Source organism: Bos grunniens, chromosome 9, assembly GCF_055505025.1.
Source record: "Bos grunniens cultivar Pamir isolate PY7600 chromosome 9, Bosgru_T2T1.0, whole genome shotgun sequence".
NCBI lineage: Eukaryota > Metazoa > Chordata > Mammalia > Artiodactyla > Bovidae > Bos > Bos grunniens.
Window position 1 is genome coordinate 35,334,172 of NC_141173.1, and position 27,898 is coordinate 35,362,069.

Here is a 27,898-nt window from a genome sequence, read left to right on the forward strand (position 1 = left end):
GGAAATGTTTTCAATGAAAGACTACATAAGGGCAGATGAAATGCTAAGTGGAAAGGATGCAGATTATCTTCCTTTTCTCAGAGTAAGTTAGCATTACTTCCAAGTTGGACTTCATGTATTTCTTAACAAATCTTTATTTTCAAAATTTCCTCCTGAATACAGACAGTAAAAACTAACGAAATATTTATTGACTAGAGCTCTCTGGGATATAGTAGAGGTCAGGGAGGCCTGTTGAGCTGCAGTCCATGCAGTTGCAGAGTCAGACATGATTTAGCAACTGAACAACAGCAAGAGCTCTTTTACCCTTAAGTTCATTCATCACAAAGGAACTCTTTGAACTTCAAATCTGAGAATCTGGAAATACTGTTAAGTTAGATATATCAGCAGTAGCAGGAGGTACTGTTTCTTAAATCTGTCCCACATTTAATAAATGCTTCCATGGAGGGCACTTGTCTCCTAAAAACCGTATGTTCTGTTTAGATTTATACAGTATAGTTTTCATGGCTGTTTATGGTAGATTTCAGCATGGAATCATTCAATCAATGCAGTAAACACTGCAAGAAGATCCTCTGACTGCTAGGCATGGAAAATGCAAACCCTGGCAAAAGCAGTTATCAGCAAACAGGCAGTAGTCCTTAAGTTCCCTGGTTACTGCCTAAGATTTAAAAAAACTCAGAAAAGTAACATAACATAGTAGAAAGAGCTTTGAAGACAGGCAAACTGGACTTATATCCACACTCCATTACTTACTAACTATATAACCTCAGGCAAGTCACTTGACCTCTCTGAGTCTTCTTATCTTTTCAATAAGATGAATTCTACCTATGATCAAATCAATGAATGATAGTCACTTTCCAACCTTCCACATTTTAAAAACAGATGTGCATAGAATGACTTGTTTACAAACCAAAGGAAATTTTAATATACAGTCTTAGAGCCAAAGAATTTATAAGGCAGAAGTCTCAGCTAACAGATGAAGTGTTAATGAAAATCAAAGTATTAAGTTATATACTATAATACAAACTTTTCATATTGAATTAATTTTTATGCTGAAAGTAGTAAATGACTGATGAAACTTGTTTTAAAACTTGTTTATTCATTATGACAGTCTGGTTGTTCTAATAAGGCTCTTTCACCTTGGGACTGTATTTAAAAAAATAACTAATATTTTTGTAACTTATATATGAGCTCTAGAGTTTAATTAATAACCACAACACAAATTCATGGGAACAATATTTAAAGAGTTTATCTAGAAAATGCAAAGAAATATTTTTCCTGTATATGAAATTTCTTAACCTGAGGCATTTGAGATGCTAGATGCTTTCAAATATAAAAATCATATTTATTAAAGGGCGTTACTGTCAATTTTTGGTACTGTACCACACAAATCACTATGATTCATATTAATTTTTAAAATCTATATAGTTATTTCCATTAATTGTTTCACATATTTTCTTTTCATTTTATCAAAAATGTTTTTCACCTTACTAAAAATACAGTAGGCGGTCATTCATCAGGCACACATTTTTGGGTTACTTAAATAATTAATGTAATTACACAAATTTTTCAAGTAATTCTGCCTGAATTTGATTCATTTAGTTTCAGTACTTTATCTGAAGGGTAATGGCTCACTTTGGCAAACTATTTTAAATCTATAAGCTTTATAGTAAGGGATTTGGATTGCATAATATTTGGATTATCTTTTTGGTACTAAGTGAGCCAGTAGACGAGTACTTCTGGTGAGAATGCTTACTCCCAGAGTAAACACACAAAATTTTTGTTAAAAAATAAATGTCAATTGAAAACATTAATTTTAACAAATAATTTTTCTTAAGATCTTTATAAAACATAAGTCTGCAATCTCTGTGGTATGGCATTTTAATTCTAATCAGCCTTTTTTCTACCACCTGAAGGTACTGTATGTCTAGAACAGCACTGTCCAATAGAACTTTCTGCCATGATGAAATGTTACACACGGTCCACTGCAGTAGCCATTAGCCAGATGTTGCTACTGAGCATCTGAAATGTGGTGTGACTGATGAACTGAATTTTTTATTTTAATTAATTTAAATTTAAAGAGCTACATGTGTCTACTGACCACTACACTGCACAGTGTAGGGCTAGAATGCATGTTGAAATAACCGGAGCAAGCAGTGGACCAATATGCTTACTATGTCCTCATGCCCCATCTCCTCAAGCTCTTTAACTCTTATCTACCCACAGCAGGATACAAGTTAAGTCTCGTTTTCTCCATGAAGCTTTCACTGACCACTCTAATACACATGCATGTCTCTCTCTTCTGAACTCCTAAATACTTACCTGTTTTATAATGGAATTTAGTACCTGGTTATACACCACAGACAACAGTTTACTTTTAATGTACGTAAACTTTAGCATAAAAACAATACAAATAATAGTACCAGCTTTTATTCATTGAAAGGTTATAATGTTAAATATTTTATACACATCTTATTTCATCTTTTTAAAATAATTTTACTTATTTATTTTTTGGTTGTGCTGGGTCTTCTTTGCTGCACAGACTTTTCTGTAGTTGTGGCAAGCAGTGGCTACTTTCTAGTTGCGGTGTGCGGGCTTCTCATTGCAGTGGCTTCTCTATTTCTGGAGCACGGGCTCTAGAGCACTCTGGCTTCAGTAGCTGTGGCATGAGGGCTCAGTAATTACAGTTCCCGGGCTCTAGAGCACAGGCTCAACCATTACGGTGCATGGGCTTAGTTGCTCCATGGCATATGGGATCTTCTCAGCCCAGGACCAGGGATTGAACCTGTGTCTCCTTGGACACAGTGGCAGATGGATTCTTTATCAGTGAGCCACCAGGGAAGCCCTATTTCATCTTTTTAATAGGCCTCTAAAATATGCATATATAAATGAAAAATTATAATCTCTATTTTACCTATGAGGAAACTGACTCAGAAAGATGAAGTTACTAGTCCAGGTCAAAACAGCTAGTCGGGGAGCTGGAATTTGAAACCAGGTACATGACTCCAGTAATACAGGGTAGGGACCTTGTCAGAGTAGGCACAGTCATATGAGATATTTTGGCCTGAGCCGATTACTGGAAGCCATAATAAACAAAGCTCAGTTTGTGTGAGAAAATTAATTGGTAACCGTTGGTGATAGACAGGGAGGCCTGGCGTGCTGCGATTCATGGGGTCGCAAAGAGTCAGACACGACTGAGCGACTGAACTGAACTGAACTGAACAACTTAAAGGGAATAAAAGATTATGATTCAATTTAAATTACAAGAGTATTTCACTTATAGTGAGAGAACCAAAGTTCTGTCATCATAATCTAGATATATCAATACCACTTTCTTATAGACAAGTTGCTCCCTCTAGTGAAAACTGATGGGAATACCATACCCTCAAATATTCAAAGGAGAAAAATCTCTGCAGAAGCTATACTTTCCTAAGGAGTCTTTCGGAAATTTGTGGAGGTGAGTTCTATATATTACAAAGAATGGAGGTTTTTATTGGCTTTCATTAGGTGAGGCTTGGGTGCTAGATACCATGCAGAAGGTCCTCATCAACAAAACACTGGCCTATTTCTGAGAGAGAAAACCCATTTATATTTATCTGAGCCTGGAAGTTAGCATCACTTTACATAAAAAAAAAACCAAAATATTTTGGCACTGTTTTACTATGCTCTGAAATTTTCCAGGAAGGAAACTATGGCATTTCACCTGACAAAACACTGTCACTTGTAAAGCATAGTATTTAAATATTATCCATGATGAAAGAAAAAGAAAAGGGAAGAAAAACATTGCCAATTAAGCTAGGACACAATGCATTCTTATACATAATTTTATCTCTATTTAAATGGTTCCTTTAGACATATTTAGACGTAAGTCAAGTGTCACACTTGGACACATATAAAGGGGGGAAAAGCAAAATAAATTAAGGTATTTCTAAAACTTCTTTGTATTCAGAAGATTTTTGACTCAGAGTTGTTAACATCCATGTTTTTCAAAACAAAATTATTCTCTTGCCACCAAGTATTTTGATGATGCTGTATTTGTTAAAACACTGCTCAACTTGTGTCTAGGTTTTTTTCAAAGCCACTGACACCAATTATATACATTTTGACATTGGTACTTTTTTGAGCCTTCCAAAGATATTGATGGTTGAAGGGGTTGCTGCCAGGAAAAACTTGAGCCACACAGAGATGCAACCAAACTTCAACCCAAGGAATATCCCTTTCATACTGTTGTAACAAATTACCACAGACTTAACAACGTTAAGGTACACAAATTAATTATCTTACAGGTTTGGAGGTTAGATAAAATCAAGATGTGGTAGGGCTGCATTCTTTTGGAGACTCTATGGGAAAATCTACTTCCTTACCTTTCCAGCTTCTAGAAAGGCTGCCTTTATTCTTTGGATCTTTGTTCCTTCCTCCATCTTCAAATCTTTTTTTCTCCCTCTTTTTTACTTTCTCGCCTCTGCTCTGGTCATCAGTCTCACACTGACACTCCCACTTCTTCTTACTGTAATTATACAGGGTCCATCCACCTGGATAGCCCAGCACAATCTTTCAATCTCCTGATGCTTAACTGAAACATACCTATGGAGTTCTCTTCCCAGGTAAGATAAGACACAGGTTATGAAGGTTAGGACATGGACATTTTAGGGGGCCATTATTCAGTGTAATATAATAGAATAAAAACAAACAAACAAACCCAAACATATGCCTCTTTTACATCTTGAGGTAACTAACTTAAAACTGGTATCCAGCCGTTTGTGTTCTATTCAAGGCCATCTTGGTTATCCATTTTAACTAGCTTTTCTTCATAAAAATGGAGGTGGATGGCCCCTCTACCAGTATTTCTCCGAGGTCCCCTAGCTCTCTAACACGTTTTCCTCACAAGTCAACACACTAAAACAACCAAAGACACTGACATGCCTTTTGAAATAACTCTACAAGCTAAATACCACGAACAGATAACTTCACCAGAGCCAACCTTTCCTACCTTCTTTCAGAACTAAATTCGTTATTAGATTAATAAATTGATGGGGCTGGAAATAGCTTTTCTATTTCCTGCAGTGACGGGCCGCGGAGCGAGATTCAGCAAACTGATTATGACTTAATTCCTGCAAACATCACGCAAGACAAGCTCTTCTTTGATAGATTATCAAGGTAAGGCTGCTGCTGCTAAGTCGCTTCAGTCGTGTCAGACTCTGTGCGACTCCACAGTCGGCAGCCCATCAGGCTTCCCCGTCCCTGGGATTCTCCAGGCAAGAACACTGGAGTGGGTTGCCATTTCCTTCTCCAATGCATGAAAGTGAAAAGTGAAAAGTGAAGTCGCTCAGTCGTGTCCGACTCTGAGCGACCCCATGGACTGCAGCCTACCAGGGTCCTCCGTCCATGGGATTTGCCAGGCAAGAGTACTGGAGTGGGGTGCCATTGCCTTCTCCGAAGGTAAGGCTAGCAAGGAACAGTATGCATGACTTTTGTGGTAAAAAGTCGTTCAGTAGCTTTTTCTCCCAGAGATGTTACAGGCCAGAATATTTTCACTCACTACCCGAGAAAAGGGAAACAAGTTGCTATTAATTTAGTTAAAAATTAAAGAGAATTTTGCTCCTGCCCATCATGGAATAACAGGAAGTAGATTTACCCGCTTGCCTACAAAACCATAAAAACATGTTTTCAGACAACAGAAGGCAGTGTAGTACTGGGATCCTTACAATTACCCCAGCGAACAATCTGGAGGTACTTCCAGATGCACTGCCAGGAAGGGAGGGGGGCGGGGGTCTCCCTGCTTCAGCCTCTGCTTGCGAGCCACATATTTACGTAAATCAAATTACCAATCCACCGGATTAATTTCGTAAAAATAAAGCTAACAGAAACACTCGGGCCGTAGGAAGCCTGGTAAAGCCATCCCAGGAGCCGCGAGTTCTCGCGTCACATCGAGATCTACTGCCCTGACGTCATCCTCACGGAGTCACTCGCGAGATCAGAGAGTGAGTGGTGAGAGCGACCGGTTTTCGTCGAGCGCGGCTTGTGAGAGGAAAACAGACACTGGCCTTCGGTTTATCTGGGTGCTGCCGACATGAGCGGCCGAGACGGGGGCGAGAGGACCCCTCTCCTTGAAGCCCACAGCCTCACCACATCCGACTGTGCCGCCGGAGCTCCGGACCCTTCCCGGTGCCTGAAAACAGAGGCGTCACAGGTGATGGCGGAGACGGGTGAGGGGTATTTCGAGGCCGTCGCGCTCCCACCACCCCAGCTTCCAGAGGAGGAAAGCGCACGCTCAACTGCTCCCTCAGATCCAGGCTGTGCCGGTACTTTCCAGATCCGAGCCGGTGGGGATGGCGGTTACGTAGTGCCCGAAGCGAGGCTAGAGCCGGCTCCGCCTCCTACGGAGAGCCTGGAATCGGCGTCTGTGTCCCTGGCAACAGACGACAGCCTGGGAAATGGCCGTCAGCCCGGAGAGCCGCAGGGCTTGAGTCGGGAGAAGCCGCTAGAAACTTGTGGCGCGGAGAAGTTGGGGTCTGACTTGATGGCGGAGGCGAAGGCTGAGGAAGTGAAGACTGAAGAGGGCCCCGTCTTCTCGGTCGCAGTGGATGAGGAGGTGGTGGGGAAGGAAGGAGCGAAGGAGGAGGAGGGAGTGGAGCAGGGAATGGAGGTGGAGGAGAGGCCAGCCGTTGAAGAAATAGAAATGGTGGAGAACAGAGTGGTGGAGGAGGCGGGGCACCGGCCCCTGCGTATGGATCTCCGCATGAACCCGCTGGAGGCAATCCAGCTGGAACTGGACTCTGTGAACGCTCAGGCTGACCGGGCCTTTCAACAACTAGAGCATAAATTCGGGCGGATGCGTCGACACTACCTCGAGCGGAGGAACTACATCATTCAGAATATCCCGGGCTTCTGGGTCACTGCCTTTCGGAACCACCCCCAGTTGTCTCCCATGATTAGAGGCCAAGATGCAGAGATGTTAAGATACATAACCAATTTGGAGGTGAAGGAGCTCAGACACCCGCGAACAGGCTGCAAGTTCAAGTTCTTCTTTCGGAGAAACCCGTATTTTCGAAACAAGCTGATTGTCAAAGAATATGAGGTCAGAGCCTCTGGCCGAGTAGTGTCTCTTTCCACTCCAATCATATGGCGCCGGGGCCATGAACCCCAGTCCTTCATTCGCAGGAACCAAGAGGTCGTGTGCAATTTCTTCACCTGGTTTTCAGACCACAGCCTTCCAGAGTCTGACAGGATTGCTGAAATTATCAAAGAGGACCTGTGGCCAAATCCACTGCAATACTACCTGCTGCGTGAAGGAGTTCGTAGAGCCAGACGTCGCCCAATAAGGGAGCCTGTGGAGATCCCCAGGCCCTTTGGGTTCCAGTCTGGTTAAACTTTGCCATTGGGAGGGTTTCTGCACAAGGTCCCATTTCGCCTCTTAACGGACCTGCGTTTGGGCAACAGATACGGATATGTCTTCTAACCACCCCTCTCCCCCTTCCCACCCCACTTTTTTCTGACATTTCTGGAGCCTTTTTCCTCTGGACATTCAGTTCTCTCAGCCTCAAGATTGAGACAGTCATGGCCATGCTCCTTCACTTCCACATGGCCTTCGTGCTTTTCTGCATTAATATCACATGCTGCATGGCCCATGATTCATACCACTCCTAAGTAAGCTTGTGATGTTGTAATTTGCATAGTCTTTATCTGCACTACTTGGACCCTGTTTGTTCCCAGAGCCTCCAGTTTGACTCTCATACCTGGAGGTACTTGTCTAGGAGGCCATTCTACCCATCCTACTCAGCAGCACAGGCATATAGCCTGTAGATAACTGGGTGTTAATGATATCAAGGGAGAACTGGGCCACTGGGCCTGTGTGATATATGTGACTCCATTGTTCTTCTTGCGCCTCTGGTCACCTACTATTGCTGCCTGCTACTGGCTGTTCCCTTGACTGCTACCTACTGGATGGACATCTTCTAGAACTTTGTCACCCCCACTCTGGTTTCTGGTAAACAATCTCCAGGTTTCCTGCCAGTACTCAAAAGACCCCTCCATTTTTCCCAAAAGACTTATCCTCTATTCCTCATCCCCCGCCCCCATCTCCCTTTCCTTCGCTCCCATCATCCAGAACCCTCAGGCAAGTGGTTGAGGTGACAAGTTAGACTTCTCATGGCAGGTTGGCCTAAAGATGGTGTCCATTCAAAGTGCCAGGCTTTTTCAGTCTCTAGTGAATCACCCAAAAGCTGGGTACTTCTTTGTGCCTCGTTTTTTCATCCTGAGTGTAATTAAGTGCCATAGTGGCAGTACACCTCCGTTGTCTCTCTCCTGTCTTAAATGGTAGCTCATAAGTGTGTGCAAATCAGGTCTTTTAATTTGGCTCTCCATTATTTCAAGGAACAGGCTGTCTTGTCTAATAGATTGCCAGAGCTCTTATTTTCTTCTGCTCTCTTCTGCATCCTCCACCCACGTTAGCAACATCTAGAGGATTTAAAGGGAGACATGAAATGAAAAGTGCTATCTAGGCCATAATTGATGGAAGAATTAAAGATACTGTGATGGGTTCCCAAAACAGGAGAAACTGAACAGACCACAGATAGGCAAAAATGAGCCAGGTTAAAATGGGGCCTGAAATTAAGATGGAGAGTCTTAAAGGAGGTTCTTTGTCTGTCAGTGGTGATGGGAGAAGAGGTTCTTTGCCCAGGATTAACACGTGAGAATTGAAGGGGGTTAGAATGTTAAGTACGTTACCTAGAAAAGAGTTCTGTAAAAAAGGCAACTGAGTGCTTGCTCTTGTTTTCACTTGACTTAATTTATAAGGAGGGTTAGTACTGTGTGGTTTATTTCACTAGTATTTAGTAAAATCGTGTTATTTTCCTGGTTTCTGGTTACTGGGAAAATTGAGCTATACAGGCTTTATTTTGCTTTCAATTGAGAACATGTGGAAAATGTGCTATATCTCTTTATGATATAGACACCTAAATGAATATCTGTAGTGAATTTCAGCTTGTTTCTGTTAATAATTAAACTGTATGCTTAGAAATATAATCTGTGTAACTTGTTCTTGTCGTATTCTTAATACTTTGGAAATTGTTGTATTCATGAAAAAGTAGCCTACTAAAAATATGTGGCTTAATTGTCTGTCTTGATAATTTGCCTGGTTAACAGCTTAGTAATTCATGTGTCTTTTCCTAAATAGCATAAATACTTGTGAAGCTGCTCTGTCAAATTGAAAGTGTACCATTGATATATTTGTTTTTCTTTATATGCATGATGGTAAAATAAAAGCGTGTTACTTGCTGGATTTCTTATATTTTACCCTGCATGTAAATATGCATGAAGAAATTGTTCTACGCGATGGCAGGTTATGAAATTACTAAAGTTCTTAAATGGATACAGTAGGCGTTCTCCCAAAAGTAAGAGGGGCTTGTCTGGTGACACAGACAGTAAAGAGTCTTCTGCAATGAAAAAGACCCTGGTTCGATCCGTGGGTCAGGAAGATCCCTGGAGAAGGAAATGGCAATACACTGTAGTATTCTTGCCCAGAGAATTCCATGTGCAGAGGAGCGTGGCAGGGGACAGTCCATAGGGTTGCAAAGAGTGGGACAGGACTGAGTGACTTAACACTTTAACTTTCAAAAATAAGAAAATGAGGCTCACTACTGTACCTTCCCATGCAGGGAGGTTTGTTGTTGTTTTATTTAAAATGTTAACAATTTTAACTTCTTCCTCATGATTTCATTTTTTTCCATAACAGCTTGTGTAGCATCATCCCCCTTTCACTTATCCCCAAGTCATTCAGGCTCTTTTTATTCACTTTTGCATTTAATAAGCAAACATGCCGAGAGTTCTAAGGAGTTATATACTTTTATATCCTTATACTTTCTCAACTCTAGAAACTTGTTTATTCTTCTCAACTTCATAACCTTTCTGTGTCAAATCCTTTAAGGCCTGTCATAGATAACACTTTTGCCTTAACAGTTTTTCTATTCTAAATATTTCTTTATAAACTTGGTATACTTTGTAGGGACGTATGTTCTAGAAAATAACATGTAATAATTCATTATAGTGAATTCTGCATAGTGATACAGTAAAATAAAATACAGAGATATACTTTCACAAGTTTTTCACACCTTCCCTTTAATTTGAAAGCTTTGTGAAAATAGAGGTAGGGTGTAAGTCATTTACTTAGAATGTTTTGCCCATAGTTGTCACCAGATAAATACTAATATTTATTGAATGACAAAATGAATAACTCAAATGGAAAGATATAACAACTTAGTACCCAGAAAAGACTTTTGATGAGGTAATGGAAAGAAGAAAACAGTTTTTAAGGCATTTGTAAAACTGATGTCAACAAATTTGCAGAGCCTTTCTTAAATTTCATGTTTAAATAGAAACGGTCTAAACACTAACTTTTCACTTGCCATTTTAACAGGGCATTACTTAACTGTGAGTCAACTTTTGTGTGCTTTGGTTTTCTGCATTTTTAAGGTGACTGTCACACTGGAGATAGAAGAGGTTAGACTCTAGACATGTGCTGTCTAATAATAGTCACTTATCACCAGTGGCTGTTGAGCACTTGAAATGTGGTTAGTCCAAACTGGAATCTGCTCTAAGTATAAAATATATTGCTAAGTCACTTCAGTCGTGTCTGACTCTGTGTGACCTCATAGACGGCAGCCCACCAGGCTTCCCCATCCCTGGGATTCTCCAGGCAAGAACACTGGAGTGGGTTGCCATTTCCTTTTCCAATGCATAAAAATGAAAAGTGAAAGTGAAGTCGCTCAGTCATGTCCGACCCTCAGCGACCCCATGGACTGCAGCCTTCCAGGCTCCATCCATGGGATTTCCCAGGCAAGAGTACTGGAGTGGGGTGCCATTGCCTTCTCCGATAAAATATATACTTGATTTCAAAGACTGAGTGTGGAAAAAAAGGATGTAAAATATCTCAGTTTTTATATTGATCACATTGAAATACTTTTGATAGGTTAAAATATATTAATAATTTCCCCTACTTAACCACAGAGAGTGAGACATGACTTAGCAACTGAACAACATTTTTAAAAATGGCTGACAGTAAATTTTACATAGAACAGCATGGTTCTAGGCTTCGTGATTAATATGTCAGCATATATAAAATATCTAAAATGTCATTTTCTCCCCATGAAATTTTTTGTAACTTTCAGTTCAGTCACTCAGTCGTGTATAACTCTTTGTGATCCCATGGACTACAGCATGCCAGGCTTTCCTGTCCATCACCAACTCCCAGAGCTTGCTCAAACTCATGTCCATCAAGTCAGTGATGCCATCTAAGCATCTCATCCTCTGTTGTCCCATTCTCCTCTGCCTTCAGTCTTTCCCAGCATCAGTGTCTTTTCCAGTAAGTCAGTTCCTTGCATCAGGTAGCCAAAATGTTGGAGTTTCAACTTCAGCATTGGTCCTTCCAATGAATATTCAGGAGTGATTTCCTTTAGGATTGACTAGTTCGATCTTCTTACAGTCCAAGGGACTCTCAAGTCTTCTCCAACATTACAGTTCAACAGCATTAACTGTTTGGTGCATATTTTTATTCGGCACAATTCTTTGTGACTTTAGAGCAAAGTTTATCTAGCTAAAATTCAAGATGTGTAAAGTATAGCTTGGGCTTCCCTGAAGGCTCAGCGGTAAAGAATCCACCTGTAATGTGCAGGAGACATGGGTTCAATTCCTGGGTCAGGAAAGTCCCCTGGAGAAGGAAATGGCAATCCACTCCAGTATTCTTGCCTGGGAAATCCCATGGACAGAGGAGCCAGGCAGGCATAAGTCCATGAGATTGCCAAAGAGTTGGACATGACTTAGTGAGTAAACAACAACAAAATTATAGCTAGAAGCTGATGGGTAAGTGATAAAATGAACTGTCTTTAATCAGTTTGTTCTTGGATACCTAAGACATACTTAGCACTTTGTAAAGTGTACTGTGTAAAACTGATTTGGGGTATGTAGGAAAGATGTTGAGTGCCAAATCTGCACTGACAGTTATATTGGTTATTTAAAGTAGTGTATAACAACATTTAGGACCTGCAGCTTCCTATTTTTCTAGAATGAAATGTTCTGTATTTTTTGGTGTACAGATGTACATGAAGCTCAGAAAACAATTTCAGTCATTAATCATATTGTTTATCTCCAAATTTTAACAATTGGCTATAACAGAAAAAGCAAGTCCCCATCTAGTATTGGACCAAATCCAATGCTCACCACTTGAAGAAGCATAGTTTATTTTTTAATATTTATGATATATTTTTATGTTCTCTGTACCTTACTGTAAAGTGTATTTTGTTTTAGAAAATTAGTGTTGTCTAAATTGTATTGAAAATTAGTTTGCAGCAATTACTACTTATTTTGTTTTGGATATTAAGGATTATATGGGATAGTGAAGTAAAGGTTGTCCTTGCCCTTAGGGAACTGTCTCATTGAGGGGGTATCATTCTTTGGGTGTTCCTTCAGCAAATTCGCATATTCAAACTAGTTACATTCATAAGGAGACTCGGGCATAATGTGGCCTAAAGGAGGTATCAGAGATGTTCAGGACCATACTCTCCTCAGGACCATTTTCCTCTCCCTCAATATTAATATATAATTGAGGTCCTAGACTGTACAGAAGTGACAGATAATAATATATCCTTTCATCGGTATGGGAGGTGTTTCCCTTGTGAACAGTTCTGTCTCTAAGTTTGCTTGAAGTAAATTGAGCTCTGAAGAGTTTGAGCCATTGCCTCTGCCCTCAGAGGTTCTCAAAACCTTAAGGAGAATTTCTCTGGGGCTATATTAGAAATACTGAATGTCTACTTGGCTCTACTTTTTAAGGATTTGCATTTAACATAATTTCCTGGAGAACAGGCCAGGAAGAAATGGTTCTATTAAGAGCGGAGTCACTTAGGTAAGTTCCTGATTTTTATGAACAAGTGTTTTACTATTGACTTGATTAAACTGGAAAGGCATGCTGGTTTTAAGTTGGAATTAACTGTTTTACAATCTACCACTTAGCATATTTACCAAAATAACTACCTTCCCTGAGCCTCAGTTTACTTGTCCATATGCAGGGATGATAATATCTTTATTATAAGCTAATATTGTCCTAGCATGTATTTGGAGAATAGATTATATGGTTTCAGAGAGGATAATAACAAACGTTTGGGAGCTTGCTGTGTTCCATTGTTCTAAAGATTCCAAGTATTAGTTAATAAAGGTTACATTGTGAAAATGCCAATGCCTGGCATATGGTATGAATAAAAAAAATATTAATTTCCATTTACCTGCCTCATTTAAATTTCTCATTTAATTCATATCCTGACAAGTAGTCATCTAACTTAATATTTCTCAAACCTAACTGTTCATTATCAATAGCTGGGGAGCTTTGAAAAAAATCCTGATGTTTAGGCCCTACCTCAAACTAATTAAATTAGATTTTAAGGTACAGATAGGATTTAGTATCATGGATAACCTTTCCTTGGACTCCTCAAATGAGGGAATACTCAACTTTTTTCCCAGTTTTGTTGAATTTACTCAGAATCCACTGCCTTACAACGTCTAGCTGTTGCAAAGGGCCTGGCAAATAGTTGTCTCTCAGCACATTGCTCCCTATTTTGACCCCAGCAGTATTGCAGAATGGAATTAGCCTGACTCCACAAAAGAGTTCTAAGTACTTGAAGATCATCCTTAACATGCTTCTCAGCTCCCCACTAACCAACCTGGCTATCTATCAGTTCCTTCCATTTCATTTTCTGTTCTGTAAGCTAATTATTTACTTTGCCAGTGCTCTTCATAAAGTCTGGTGCCTGGAACTGAATGAGATAACATCCAAAAATAAAACAGGATGAGATTTTTCCCCCTGCCTTTATTATGAATAGTATGTTTCTTTAAATGGATCCTTGGAGATTATTAGCTTTTGAGGCAGCAATATTACCCTTTTACTAAACCCTTAAGTTTTAAAGTACTCGTGTGCTGCTGAGTTTGGCTCACCATCTTACCACATTTTATTGAATTTTGTGTCCAACACTTTACATGTATCTATACTAAATTTCTTTCTATTACTCTCCTGTTTACATGTGGAGGATTGTTGCTAATGAGTAATTCTCCCTAATTTCATGTTGTTTGCAAATCTAGTCTATAATGATGTCAGGTTCTCCCTCCCAGGACCTTGCCTTCAGAGTCACACCGCATCTTTAAGACATCATCTTTCTATCAACTATGAATCCATCTATTATCTAGTGTGTGTATAGTTTAACTTTGTTCTAGGGCATCAGAACTTGGTGCCCAAGTATACTTGGCACCTCTTAAGGAATTAGGGAAAGATGCCCCCTCCAGACAGGGATTAGGAAAGTGTGCCAGTTCTTCCCAGATATAGTCCGTTATAGCAGATGTGTTTATCTTTCAAATTTCCTTGTCAAAAAAGAAAATGACTTAGTGATCTTCATTTACCTCTGTTGATCACTCTGCTTTTTTTTGAAGGCAGTATTAATATTTTAATATTACTACAACATTTTTGTGGGTTTGAAATTTTTCAAAATAAAGTTAGAAAAATATTAAAAATGTCATACAGCTTATTTTAAATCAGTCATCAAAATTAGAAAACAAATTTAAAGTATGAAAGTGCACAACTAAAAGCTTAATTTATAGACCTGATGAATTTCCATCAAAGTAATAAGAATACTCACATTTAAATGATTGTTCTATAATTGGAAACTATAAGAAATAGGAAGTACATATTATTGTGAAGATGTATTGCTGAAAGTGGGTTATTTCTTTCAGCTCTAGATAAGACCCAACCATTGTGTCAAGCTGATCATATGTCTTGAAACTTAGGATTCAGGTTCTCCTTTACAAAGTTCTAGAAATATGGGTCTTAGTAAGGGCTTCAGAACTTATTTCTTGAGGCTGAGGCCCACTGATGGAGCAGATTGGCATTGCAGAATCAGACACAGCTACTGAAAGCATGATTTGTATACCAAATCATATCTGTGTCTTTATATTCACATTATATATAAGCAAATCATGGCTCAGAGAAGTCAGGTGACCTGTGCAAATTGAACAGCTAGTAAGCACAATTGAGAAATGAAGCCAGATCTGTCTGATTTCAATGTATGTGTGTTTACTCTGTATTAGGTTTGCTAGAGAAATAGAGACAATAGGAATAGACAATTATGAGGAATTGGCTTGTGTGGTTATGGAGGCTGAGAAGTCTCATGCTATGCCGTCTACAAGCTGGAGACCCAGGGAAGCTGGTAACAGTATAATTCCCAGCTGAGTCCCAAGGTCTGAGAACCAGGGTAGTTGATGGTATGAATACCAGTCCAAGGGAAGACTCAAGTACTTGGGCAGGAAGTAAAGGGCAAATTCTTCCTCTACCTTTTTGTTCTATTCATGCCTTCCTAGACTGGATAATGCCCACCTAAATTGGGGAGGGAAATCTACTTTCCTGCGTCCACCAATATCAAATGCTAATTCCAGAGATACCCTCACAGATGCACCCAGAAATAATATTTAATCTGTCAAATTAACCCTGTCAAGCTTAAACAAAATTAACCATCATTACCAACATACAAAGGTATGAGGTCTCTCAGGTCAGGGACTTGGCTCTGATTTCACTTACAATTGGGAAAAGCAAGGCTTTTTGGGGGGGGGCGGTGCGTGGGGGCGTTGTCACAGGGAATCATCGTAACTAAGCTAGACTGAGAAAATTTTAATTTTGTAACAGAATCTAAGTGTTAAAAAAGATTATTATTCATTTTAATAAAATATGGAACATTAAACATTGAAAACTCATGCTGTAGTTCTTTTAATGAACGCATGGTTTATAAAATTGGCTTAAGTATACTCTTTGGAACAGTTTAAACTTTAACACCAAAGATGAACTAGTCAGGTTATTATTATTTTGGTTTATTATTTGCTTTTTTAAAAAAAAATAATGAGGTCATCTATTATATCTAAAATTGTTCTATAAAATATTTTAAATATAATAGATTATTTTAAAAACTATTTCCTCCCTCTAGTGACCAAGAATGGGAATACCACATCTACAAGCATTAAAAAAACTGATTCTCAATGTGCTTGTGTACCTCCCCCTAGAGGATGCCTGGGAAATTTGCCAGTTATTTTGGTTATTACAATGAATGTGGGTGCTATTGGCATTCATCAGGGGCATTAAGAATGCTAGCTAGGGAGGAGGGTTCAGGATGGGGAACGCGGGTATACCTGTGGCGGATTCATTTCGATATTTGGCAAAACTAATACAATATTGTAAAGTTTAAAAATAAAATAAAATTTAGAATTAAAAAAAAATCATATTTTCACTAAAAAAAAAAAAAAAAGAATGCTGGCTAGCATCCTGCAGTGTGATGGACAGTACCCCATATAAATGAATAATCCATTGCTGAATATTCATGTAAATAAAATTATTATTTAAGCCTAGTATTCTTTCCTGGAGAATCCCAGGGACAGAGTAGCCTGGTGGGCTGCCGTCTATGGGGTCACACAGAGTCGGACACGACTGAAGTGACTTAGCAGCAGCAGTAGCAGCAGCAGCAGAACCTACTATAATCCTACATATGAAAACAAAAATTTTTGTATTCTTTATACACTGCATTTTTGAAAGCAATTTATTTCATTTACTCTAAAACATTGTAAGATACATCATTACCCTAACACTGTGAAGAAAACTGCCAATTAAACTCTGATACATACATACACAAATAAATGTTGACACAAAGCTTTTTAAGATATAGAACTTTTATTTTATCAACAATCAACAGAGTGAAAAGGCAATCTATGGAATGGGAGAAAGTATTTGCAAATCATGTATTGGAAAAGAGGTTAATCTCCAAAAAATACAAGAAACTATTGATTCTATAGTTATAGCCATCCAACTACCTCATCATTTAATATAGGCATACCCAAGCATTTACAAATCAAAACAGATATTCTAAGACTGATTTACTTGCCTAAATTTCCAAAGGCAGAGCTGGAACACCTTCTTTCCAACACCAATGACAAGAATAACACAAAAGAAATGTTAAATCTAATGGGCTGATTTAAGGCATGGAGTGAGGACCAAAATTCTTGTTTCTCCCCTTAATAATTGGGCACTTTCCCAACAATAGCCACTACTTTTTGGATGTGGGGCAGGGAATAGAAAGATGGGGATGATTTAATATTAAACTTGAATGGCCATATGGTCTTATTTCTAAGAAAGTTGCTTTCTCATTTTACATGTTGTGTACAGTTGAATAATATAATGAATGAGTGTACTCGTTCCCGAGTCAGTTTACCTGGATTCAGATTTTGGCTCTATCACTGCTATATGACCTTGGATGTTGTTTTTGTTCAGTCACAGAGTTGGGTCTGACTCTTTGCAACGCCACGGACGGCAGTACATCAGGGTCTCCTGTACTTCACTATCTCCTGGCGTTTGCTCAAACTCATGTTCACAGAGTGGGTGATGCCATCCAACCCTCTTATCCTCTGTCGTCCCTTCCTCCTCCTGCCCTCAATCTTTCCCAGGATCAGGGTCTTTTCCAATGAGTCAGCTCTCTGCATCAGATGGCCAAAGTACTGGATCTTCAGCTTCAGCATAAGTTCTTCCGATGAATATTCAGGTATGATTTCCTTTAGGATTGACTGATTTGATCTCTTTGCAGTTCAAGGGACTCTCAAGGGTCTTCTCCAACACCAAAATTCGATCTTGAATAAACAACTCAATTTCTCTTTGCTTCAGTTCCTTCTGAGGTAAAGTCACTTAAATGGAGGTGATCATACTACCATCTCACAGGGGTGTTGTTGGAATTAAATGAGATAACACATTTAAGTGTTTAAGTGGTGTATAGAAGACACAAAATAAATGTGAGCTATGATGAGGCTTCCCAGGTGGCTCAGTGGTAAAGAATCCACCTGCCAGATGTGGGTTTGATCCCTGGGTCAGGAAGATACCCCAGAAAGGGGGATGGCAACCCACTCCAGTATTCTTGCCTGGAGAATTCCATGGACAGAGGAGCCTGGAGGGCTACAGTTCATGGGGTCGCAGAGAGTCAAATACGAATGAGCATGCATGTATCTGCACGATGAATATATACAGGCAAACCTTGGAGGTATTTTGGGTTCAGTTCCAGACCACCGCAATAAAGTGAGTATCTTAAGTCTTAAGACTTTTTCTTTTTCTTCTCAGTATATACAAAATTATGTTTATACTGTAGTCTTTGGTATGAAATAGCACTCTATCAAAAAATAAGCATACTTTAATTTAAAAATAGTCTGATTTAAACAAATGCTAACCATCATATGTGCCTTCAATGAGTTATAAATTTTTTTTTTTTTTTTTTGCCAGTGAACGATTTTGCCTTAATAGCTGATGACTGATCCTGGTGGTGGTTGCTGAAGGCTGGGTGGCTGTGGCAATTTCTTGAAAGGAGACAACAATAAAGTTTGCCACATAGATTGACTCTTCCTTTCACGAACAATTTCTCTGTAGAATGCAATGCTATTTGATAGGATTTTACCTACAGCAGAACTTCTTTCATAGTCAGAGTCAATCCTCGCAAAGTCTGCCTCTGCTTTATCAACTAAGTTGAGGTCATAATCTAAGTCCTTTGTTGTCATGTCAGGCGTCTTCATAGCATCTTCACCAGGAGCAGATTTGTCTCAAGAATTTCTTTGCTCATCCATGGGAAGCAACTTCTCATCCATTAAAGTTTTATATTTATAACAAATACAATGAAAAAGTATGAAATATTATAAGAGTTACCAAAATGTGACACAGAGACACAAAGTGAGCAAATACTTATTGGAAAAATGATGCCTATAGACTTGCTTGACATGGGGTTACCACAAACCTGCAGTTTGTAAACACCAGCATAGCCATATTATTCATTTCGGTAAAGCCTTTTAAAAACTTCATTTAAATCAAATCATCAAATTTCACTAAAATCTATGAGATTGTCACTGGACTACTGTGTAAATATAGTATATGCTAAAGAAGAAGCCACTATGCTGCCATCCTTTTCTAGCTGGGGCGAGGAGACAGTTAACTGCATGAAACAACCAAGTTTAAGATAGAAGATAAATAAGTACAACCTGGATGGCAAAGGTAACGAGCTATAGAATGGTAAGTGATTAAGGAAGGTATAGGAGATGGGAGAATGCAATTTGCCAATTAATATATGTCTGACCATGGTTAACTTCTCAGTGATACCTGGGTTCTTATTTCAAAATTTACTCATTTAAAACACCTCGCACAATCTACCGAGAAGGCAATGGCAACCCACTCCAGTACTCTTGCCTGGAAAATCCCATGGACGGAGGAGCCTGGTAGGCTGCAGTCCATGGGGTCGCTAAGAGTTGGACATGACTGAGCGACTTCCGTTTCACTTTTCACTTTCATGCATTGGAGAAGGAAATGGCAACCCATTCCAGTGTTCTTGCCAGGAGAATCCCGAGGACAGCAGAGCCTGGTGGGCTGCCGTCTATGGGGTCGCACAGAGTCGGACACGACTGAAGCGACTTAGCAGCAGCAGCACAATCTAATGAGGTAGGCCTGAATGGAGTTTTAACAAATGGGCAGGCTATTATTAATGGAAAATGATTCCATTGACAGGAATAATCAAAGCTAGCTAGAGAGGGATGTTTCAAGTAGTGGAGACAAATTTAAAAAAAAATTTCATATGTACCATGCACCCCAATGGTCAGAGCTGCAGCATTTATTAATAGAAGAGGAAAGAGGTGAGAGAAAGATAATTAGTTTGGGAAGAGTGAATCCTGTTTGCACTTTTTTTTTCACCCCCCTCAATGGGTAACTAATTAGCTCGCAGCAGTCAGTCTGGAAGTCTGTCCTTGGATATCTTGTTTATGTAATTTCTGGAAAACCTTTGTGAGCTAAACTATGAAGCTGAAGGACAGGCTGTTTCTCTGTAATGTCTGCCTGTATCTAGCACCTCCCTTCTTAGCTGTGCCAGGCCTACACTACTTCCCTCACAGAAAAGTCAATATAACTGCTGACTTTCTTGAAATCCTTTCCCCTCAAATCTTTACTTCTCATTGGAAATCTCTTCTGCACCCTTATTTGAAAGTAATCATAATCTGAGGTTGTAGTGGAATTTCTATCACAATTTATAGTCATTTTTGAATATGAATTTAAGATGTTAATTAAAAATATGCAAAATTCAAGTTTTTTTTTTTTGTTCTACTTCAACCAACAAAACAGATAGTAGTGACACCATTATCAAATGAGTTGTATGAGTTCATTCTGACCCCTCAAAATTTTTAAAATATTTTAACATTAACTTTAAAAATGTTACTTAAAATATTTTAATTAAGACAATAACTCTGGTGCCTGCAAACAGTTGATCATGGCTTGCACCCTTCAGTGAATTATCACAGAAGAAAATTTTGGCAAATTTATTGGCTTCATTCCCACAGGCATTGTGAAGCAGGAACTCTTTTCACATTAAGATCACAACTCTAGGATAAGCAATATATAATATGTAAACTCCAGTAATGCTGAAGAAGCTGAACTGTTCTGTGAAGACCTACAGGACCTTCTAGAACTAACACCCAAAACAGATGTCCTTTTCATTATAGGGGACTGGAATGCAAAAGTAGGAAGTCAAGAGATACTTGGAGTAACAGGCAAATTTGGCCTTGGAGTACAAAATGAAGCAGGGCATAGACTAACAGTTTTGCCAAGAGAATACACTGGTCATAGCAAATACCCTCTTCCAACAACACAAGAAAAGACTCTACACATGGACATGACCAGATGGTCAATACCAAAATAAAATTGATTATATTCTTTGCAGCCAAAGATGGAGAAGCTCTATACAGTTGGCAAAAACAGGACTGGGAGCTGATTGGCTCAGATCATGAACTCATTATTGCCAAATTCAGAATTAAATTGAAAAAAGTAGAGAAGACCACTATACTATTCAGGTATGACCAAATCAAATCCCTTACAGTTATACAGTGGAAGTGACAAATAGATTTAAGGAATTAGATCTGATAGAGTGCCTGAAGAACTATGGATGGAGGTTTGTGACACTGTACAGGAGATAGGGATCAAGACCATCCCCAAGAAAAAGAAATGCAAACAGGCAAAATGGTTGTCTGATGAGGCCTTAGAAATAGCTGTGAAAAGGGAAGTGAAAGGCAAAGGAGAAAAGGAAAGATATAACCATTTGAATGCAGAGTTCCAAAGAATAGCAAAGAGAGATAAAGCCTTCCTCAGTGATCAATGCAAAGAAATAGAGGAAAACAATAATATAGGAAAGACTAGAGATCTCTTCAAGAAAATTAGAGATACCAAGGGAACATTTCATGCAAAGATGGGCACAGTAAAGGACAGAAATGGTATGGACCTAACAGAAGCAGAAGATATTAAGAAGAACTGGCAAGAATATACAGAAGAATTGTACAAAAAAGATCTTCATGACCCAGATAATCACAATGGTGTGATCACTCAACTAGAGCCAGACATCCTGGGATGCAAAGTCAAGTGGGCCTTAGGAAGCATCACTATGAACAAAGCTAGTGGAGGGGATGGAATTCCTTTGAGCTATTTCAAATGCTAAAAGATGATGCTGTGAAAGTGTTGCACTCAATATGCCAGCAAATATGGAAAACTCAGCAGTGGCCACAGGACTGGAAAAGTCAGTCTTCATTCCAATCCCAAAGAAAGGCAATGCCAAAGAATGTTCAAACTACTACACAATTGCACTCATCTCACATGCTAGTAATGATGAAAATTCTCCAAGCCAGGCTTCAGCAATACATGAACTGTGAACTTCCAGATGTTCAAGCTGGATTTAGAAAAGGTAGAGGAACCAGATATCAAATTGCCAACATCTGTTGGATCATCGAAAAAGCAAGAGTTCCAGAAAAACATTTATTTCTGCTTTATTGACTACGCCAAAGCCTTTGACTGTATGGATCACAACAACCTGTGGAAAACTGTTCAAGAGATGGGAATATTAGACCACCTTATCTGCCTCCTGAAAAATCTGTATGCAGGTCAGGAAGCAACAGTTAGAACTGGACATGGACCAACAGACTTGTTCCAAATAGGAAAAGGAGTACATCAAGGTTGTATATTGTCACCCGTTTATTTAACTTCTATGCTGCGTACCTCATGAGAAATGCTGGGCTGGATGAAGTATAAGCTGGAATCAAGATTGCTGGGAGAATGATCAATAACTTCAGATATGCAGATGACACCACACTTATGGCAGAAAGCGAACAAGAACTAAAGAGTCTCTTGATGAAAGAGGAGAGTGAAAAAGTTGGCTTAAAACTCAACATTTAGAAAGCTAAGATCATGGCATGTGGTCCCATCACTTCATGGTAAATAGATGGGGAAACAATGGAAACAGTGTATAGACTTTATTTTGGGGGGGCTCCAAAACCACTGCAGATGGTGATTGCAGCCATGAAATTGAAAGACACTTGCTCCTTGGAAGAAAAGTTATGACCAAGTTAGACAACATATTCAAAAGCAGAGACATTACTTTGCTGACAAATGTCCGTCTAGTCAAAGCTATGGTTCTTCTAGTAGTCATTACGGATGTGAACGTTGGACCATAAAGAAAGCTGAGTTTGAAGCATTGATGCTTTTGAACTGTGGTGTTGGAGAAGACTCTTGAGAATCCCTTGGACTGCAAGGAGATCGAATAAGTCAATCCTAAAGGAAGTCAGCCCTAATAGTCATTGGAAGAACTGATGCTGAAGCCGAAACTCCAATACTTTGGCCAAGTGATGAAAAGAACGGACTGATGAGAAAAGACCCTGATGCTGGGCAAGGTGAGGGCAGGAGGAGAAAGGGACGACAGAGGTTGAGATGGTTGGATGGCATTACCAGCTATATGGACATGAGTTTGAGTAAGCTCCAGGAGTTGGTGATGGACAGGGAAGCCTGGCGTCCATGGAGTCCCAAAGAGTCAGACAGGGCTGAGTCACTGAACTGAACTGACTGAACTGAATAGGTTAACTTTTAGCAATTAAAATCCCCTTTGATTACGTTTCTCCCAGTAATGCGCAAATGCTGAATTTGCTCTTTTACAGGTGCGTGGGTCACTTCTAAGTAAGGAAATACATTTTGCTATTCACATCAGTTAGAGGTAAGAGAAAATATTGTCCAATTGCTTCAGAGGTGTTTGCCAAAGTACATAAACTTTGAAATGTGTAAGGCTACTGGAATAATCTTTTATTATGTCTTTTTTAGCATAAGAGGAATTTTCCTTTTTAGCTGCTCCGAATTTTAAAAAATCATCTCAAGTATTTTAAAAAAGCAGTTTAGATACCTTAGAAGTTTATTCAGTCTTAGAAATCCACATTAACACACAGTTCTCACTTGCTTGAGTTTGCCTACGTCCATTTCTGTAAGCCAACTCTTCCAGACTAATAAAATTCATAATATTTCTTAACAAAATCAAATACACTTAACTGACATGCAGAATCAGATGGCTCAGCGAACTCTCGCGCGATTTTAAGACGCTACCGCCAGACGTCACAGGTTGCCATAGCAGCCATCTGTGGAAAAGAGGGGTGGTGCGAGGGGCGGGTCGCTGCTGCTCCTGCTGCTGCTGCTGCTGCTGCTGCTGCTGCTGCGGAGGACCGCGGACGGTCTCCTGCAGGTCTGACTTCTGCCAAAATGAGCGGCCTGGATGAGGGCGACAGCCTCCCTGTCGCTAAAACCTGCGGCCCCGCTACTCCCGACCATGCCCCGGGACATTCGGACCTCAAGCAGTGTCAGAGCGAGGAAACCGAGGCGACCTCGGTGATGGCGGACACAGGTGAGGGCGGCTTGGAGACTGCCGCAGAGGGAGGCGCAGCCCAGGACCCCGCGGTCTGTGGCCTTGCGCTCCGCATTCGAGTTGCTGGGAGTCGCGGCCGCGTAGCGACCAAAGCGGGCCAGAAAGAGGCTCCGGCTTCCACGGAGGGCCTGGAAGCAGCCTCTGCCTCTACCTCTGTGGGAGCCGACAATAGCCAGGAAAATGGCTGTCAGCGTAGAGAGCTGCGCAGCCCTGCAATCGAGAAGGCTCTAGAAGCCTGCGGCGCAGGGAGCTTGGCGGCTCAGATGTTGCCTAGAGCGAAGGCCAAGGAAATGACAACGAAAAAGTGCGCTGTTTCTGCGGCAGGGGAAAAGGAGGGAGTAACAGAGGAGGTGGTGGAGGGAAAGAAGGTGATACAGAAGGAAAAAAAGGTGGTAGGAGGCGCGAAAGAGGAAACCCGGGCCAGAGCCCCGAAGATCAATAACTGCATGGATTCGCTGGAGGCCATCGATCAGGAACTGTCAAATGTAAATGCCCAGGCTGACAGAGCTTTCCTTCAGCTGGAGCGCAAGTTTGGCCGTATGCGGAGGCTCCATATGCAGCGCAGAAGTTTCATTATCCAGAATATCCCAGGTTTCTGGGTCACTGCCTTTCGCAACCACCCGCAGCTGTCACCTATGATCAGTGGCCAAGATGAAGACATGATGAGGTACATGATCAATTTGGAAGTGGAGGAGCTTAAACACCCCAGAGCAGGCTGCAAATTCAAGTTCATCTTTCAGAGCAACCCCTACTTCCGAAACGAGGGGCTTGTCAAGGAATATGAGCGCAGATCCTCTGGCCGGGTGGTGTCTCTTTCCACTCCAATCCGCTGGCACAGGGGCCAAGATCCTCAGTCCCATATCCACAGGAACCGGGAAGGCAACACTATTCCCAGTTTCTTCAACTGGTTCTCAGACCACAGCCTTTTAGAATTCGACAGGATTGCCGAGATTATCAAAGCAGAACTGTGGCCCAATCCTCTCCAATACTACCTGATGGGTGATGGGCCCCGCAGAGGATTTCGAGACCCAGCAAGGCAGCCAGTGGAGAGCTCCAGGACCTTCAGGTTCCAATCCGGCTAACTCCTGCCCTGTATGAGAAGCTCCTGCACAAGTTCCCCTACCACCCACCTCCTCTCAGACCCATGCTTAGCCAACAGCATGCTGTCATCCCTGTACTTTGTCTTCACACTGGATTATTTTGTCCTTTGATCCTTCTAAATTCTCAAAACTCAGTGGCAAGATAGTTGCTTATATGCCAATGCTCTCCTTCCTCTGGGCCTTCCTGCTCTTCTGCATCCTGTTCCACTGTTCCAAGTGCATGGCCTTCCACTGCTTCTATGCCAAGCACATAATACTGTAGATACCCACTGCCTTCTTTTGCATGCTCTGGGCCCTGTCTGACTATGGCTTCTCCCAGTTTTTAAAGTGGTTGTCTACCACGAGAAAGCTTGATATACTGTTGCAGCTACTTAGCTGGGCGTCATACTTTGTGCTGACTGTCCTCCTGATACCCATGTACTCTGTGGCCAAGTCTTTGAGTTTCACTGCTGCAGGATGAAGCTGATAGAGATGATGCCAGCCAACACCTAAACTGAACAGTCCAGGCCACCAGTAACTGGTTTTCAACTGTCTTCCTGGGTCCATGCTGTCTACCCTGCTGGTTATTTTGCAGAATAAGCAGCTGACGGGTGGGTGGTTACTAGGCATGAATGAGGTAACAGATGAGAAGTGTCTGTGTTATGTTGATCTTATGCCTTTGGTCACTCTGCATTGTGACCAGGTGGTGGTGAGTATGAAGCCCTGTGATACCCACCCAAACCTGCTCTCAGCCTTCTGGATGAGATTTGCACAGGCACCATTCCCTGCCTCTTTAGGAACTATCTGGAGACTTAAGCTCCTGGGCAGCACACAGGAGCCATCCCCCGCCCAACACCCACCCCTTGCTTGCCAAATGGTTACCTGGAAACTGCTTGGCTGTCAGGCAGGTTGGGCAGTCATAATATCACAGTGCCTAAAGCAAAGCTGGTGGGAGGTCCTTTCCAGCAGTTAGCCTTTTTGAGCTCTAGCCAACAAACCACCATTAATCTAGGTGTCCCCTTCTGCACCCATTCTAAACATGACAAAGTTGCCAGGATGGGGCCACCAAGGAAGAGGTATTTCTGGTCTGTGGGGCCTGTTATATATCTTTCTCTCTCTCACTTTCCTGCTTTCCTCCTTTTCTCTTCCTCCTTCTCATAAAACAGTTACAGCTGAGAAAACAAAACTGGCAAAGTAGGCTTTTTGTTTACTTTGCTTTCCCTTTGATTGTGTCCAGGAGAAAGATACTGTGCGTTGGACTCCAGCTTTCTTACTGCCCTCTTCTGCCCTCATGTGTCCACCCCACTTCTTTGAGTAAAGTCTAAACATTTTAAAGGGAACCCTGTAGGGTGAATTGCCAGCTTATGGACATTGTTCTTTGGGGCCCACTTTGACAGCCCCATACTCTTCCTTATCCATTTACCAAAACCTGGGTGTTTTCTTGAGCCTTAGCTTGAGAAGCTGAGGGGAGATCACAGAAGGGCTTCACGACAGACCCAGAGCAGGCTGTGATCCAAGGTAATAAAAACTTAGTTTCACTCCACCTTTCTAAGCTTGGAAATTTTTTGAAGGGCCTCGTACCACTTAGAAATAACCAAGGCAGCGTTTTGAGGGTCACTCCTGTCCTCTGGACTGTTTTTTTCCCCTGAATTCCCACGGGCCTGCATCGTATCACCTTGGCCTTCTTGGCTCTTAGTCCACAGCTTCTGCATTTCCTTCCCTGCTTCTGACCTAGTAAATGAGGGAACAGGCTGCAGTCTCCTTGTGGGAGCTGCTGAGACTCCCTCATTGGAGGTAAGGGGGTGTGTGAAGTCTGCCCCATAGGATGTCTGTACAGAGCCGTGGGGAGGGTGTCCTAGGCTGTAGAAACTGAAGGCCCAGGAAACCAAATGAGTTTCCTGCAGGGTCAGCAGTAAAAGGAGAGACACCTGTGGTTTTTCCCAGGAGAGGTGGGAGAATGAAAGCGTTTGATGCTTTAAGATGATGCTTGCAGATGCTAGGTTTTCTCTTCAGTTTTTCCTGACTCCTTGGATTCACCAGTAGATTTTTGTACTCAAATACAAGTCTGAATGTTTTGTATTCTAGCATATGTGGACAATTAATGGTATATGCTCCTTATTTCACTGAGTAAAGTCCTATTCTTTTCTCCATATTTGCTTGCTGGCAAAATTGACATTTACAGCCTGCTGTTTGCTTATAATTGAGAATGTGTGCAAAAATATCAAGCTCGTTTCCTGTGCAGTATGAAAACTTTTGTGACTACTCACAAATATATCAGCTTGCTCTGGTCTCTCTCCTTATATAGCTCTATTCTTAGAAATATAATTTGAATATGATCTTTGAAATTGTGCAGATTGTTGCTGTCTTGTGAAAGTATTCTCAAACAGAAAAACATAACTTTGTCGTCTTGATATTTCTTGGTCTAGTAATAACTGTTGTACTTGACATCTTATGTTCCTAACTTGTAGAATTGTTCTGTCAAACTAAACAAAGATAGTACTTTAGTCTTCTCCTGTGTGTTCAAAAGGAAAAATTAATCTGTTACTCTGCTGTTCCTTGTTTTCACCAAAAATAAAAATAAATAATGCTCTGTCTGTTTTGTCTAGGCTAATAAATGGTTGGAAAATCATTAAAGTTATCAAGTTGTTACAGTATCGTGTTGAACCTTTAAAAAAGGCAATAGTGCACCTTCCAAGAATTTTTGCTTGGAAAATGGAGGGTTCAGGATGGGGAGCTCATGTATACCTGTGGCGGATTCATTTTGATATTTGCCAAAACTAATACAATTATGTAAATTTTAAAAATAAAATAAAATTAAAAAAAAAAAAGCCCAAATGCTTATTCATAAATATATTTCCTATACAGTCAGCATAGTTTTTGGTGGTAATTGAACTGCTGTGTATTGATTTTTGTCACTTACCTAAAATACTATTTTCAGTGGAGAACTGTTTTCTATTGCACAGTCATTTTTTTTTTACTTAAATTTATGTTAACTATGTCCCATCTTTGGCTCAT

At 40.6% G+C, this 27,898-nt stretch overlaps 2 protein-coding genes across 2 annotated transcripts; both read left to right on the top strand.

Annotated features, from left to right (window-relative positions):
• Positions 1 to 5,961: 5,961 nt before the first annotated feature.
• TSPYL1 (TSPY like 1) lies at positions 5,962 to 9,277 on the top strand. The gene has a single exon (XM_086317197.1). The coding sequence runs from the start codon at positions 6,068 to 6,070 to the stop codon at positions 7,364 to 7,366; it is 1,299 nt and encodes a 432-aa protein (XP_086173323.1). The 5' UTR covers positions 5,962 to 6,067; the 3' UTR covers positions 7,367 to 9,277.
• A 14,277-nt stretch (positions 9,278 to 23,554) lies between these two features.
• TSPYL4 (TSPY like 4) lies at positions 23,555 to 27,477 on the top strand. Its single transcript, XM_086317199.1, has one exon. The coding sequence runs from the start codon at positions 23,642 to 23,644 to the stop codon at positions 24,884 to 24,886; it is 1,245 nt and encodes a 414-aa protein (XP_086173325.1). The 5' UTR covers positions 23,555 to 23,641; the 3' UTR covers positions 24,887 to 27,477.
• Positions 27,478 to 27,898: the final 421 nt, after the last annotated feature.

Coding starts and splice junctions, on each gene's coding strand:
- TSPYL1 (XM_086317197.1), top strand. CDS start 6,068: ATGAGCGGCCGAGACGGGGGCGAGAGGACCCCTCTCCTTGAAGCCCAC.
- TSPYL4 (XM_086317199.1), top strand. CDS start 23,642: ATGAGCGGCCTGGATGAGGGCGACAGCCTCCCTGTCGCTAAAACCTGC.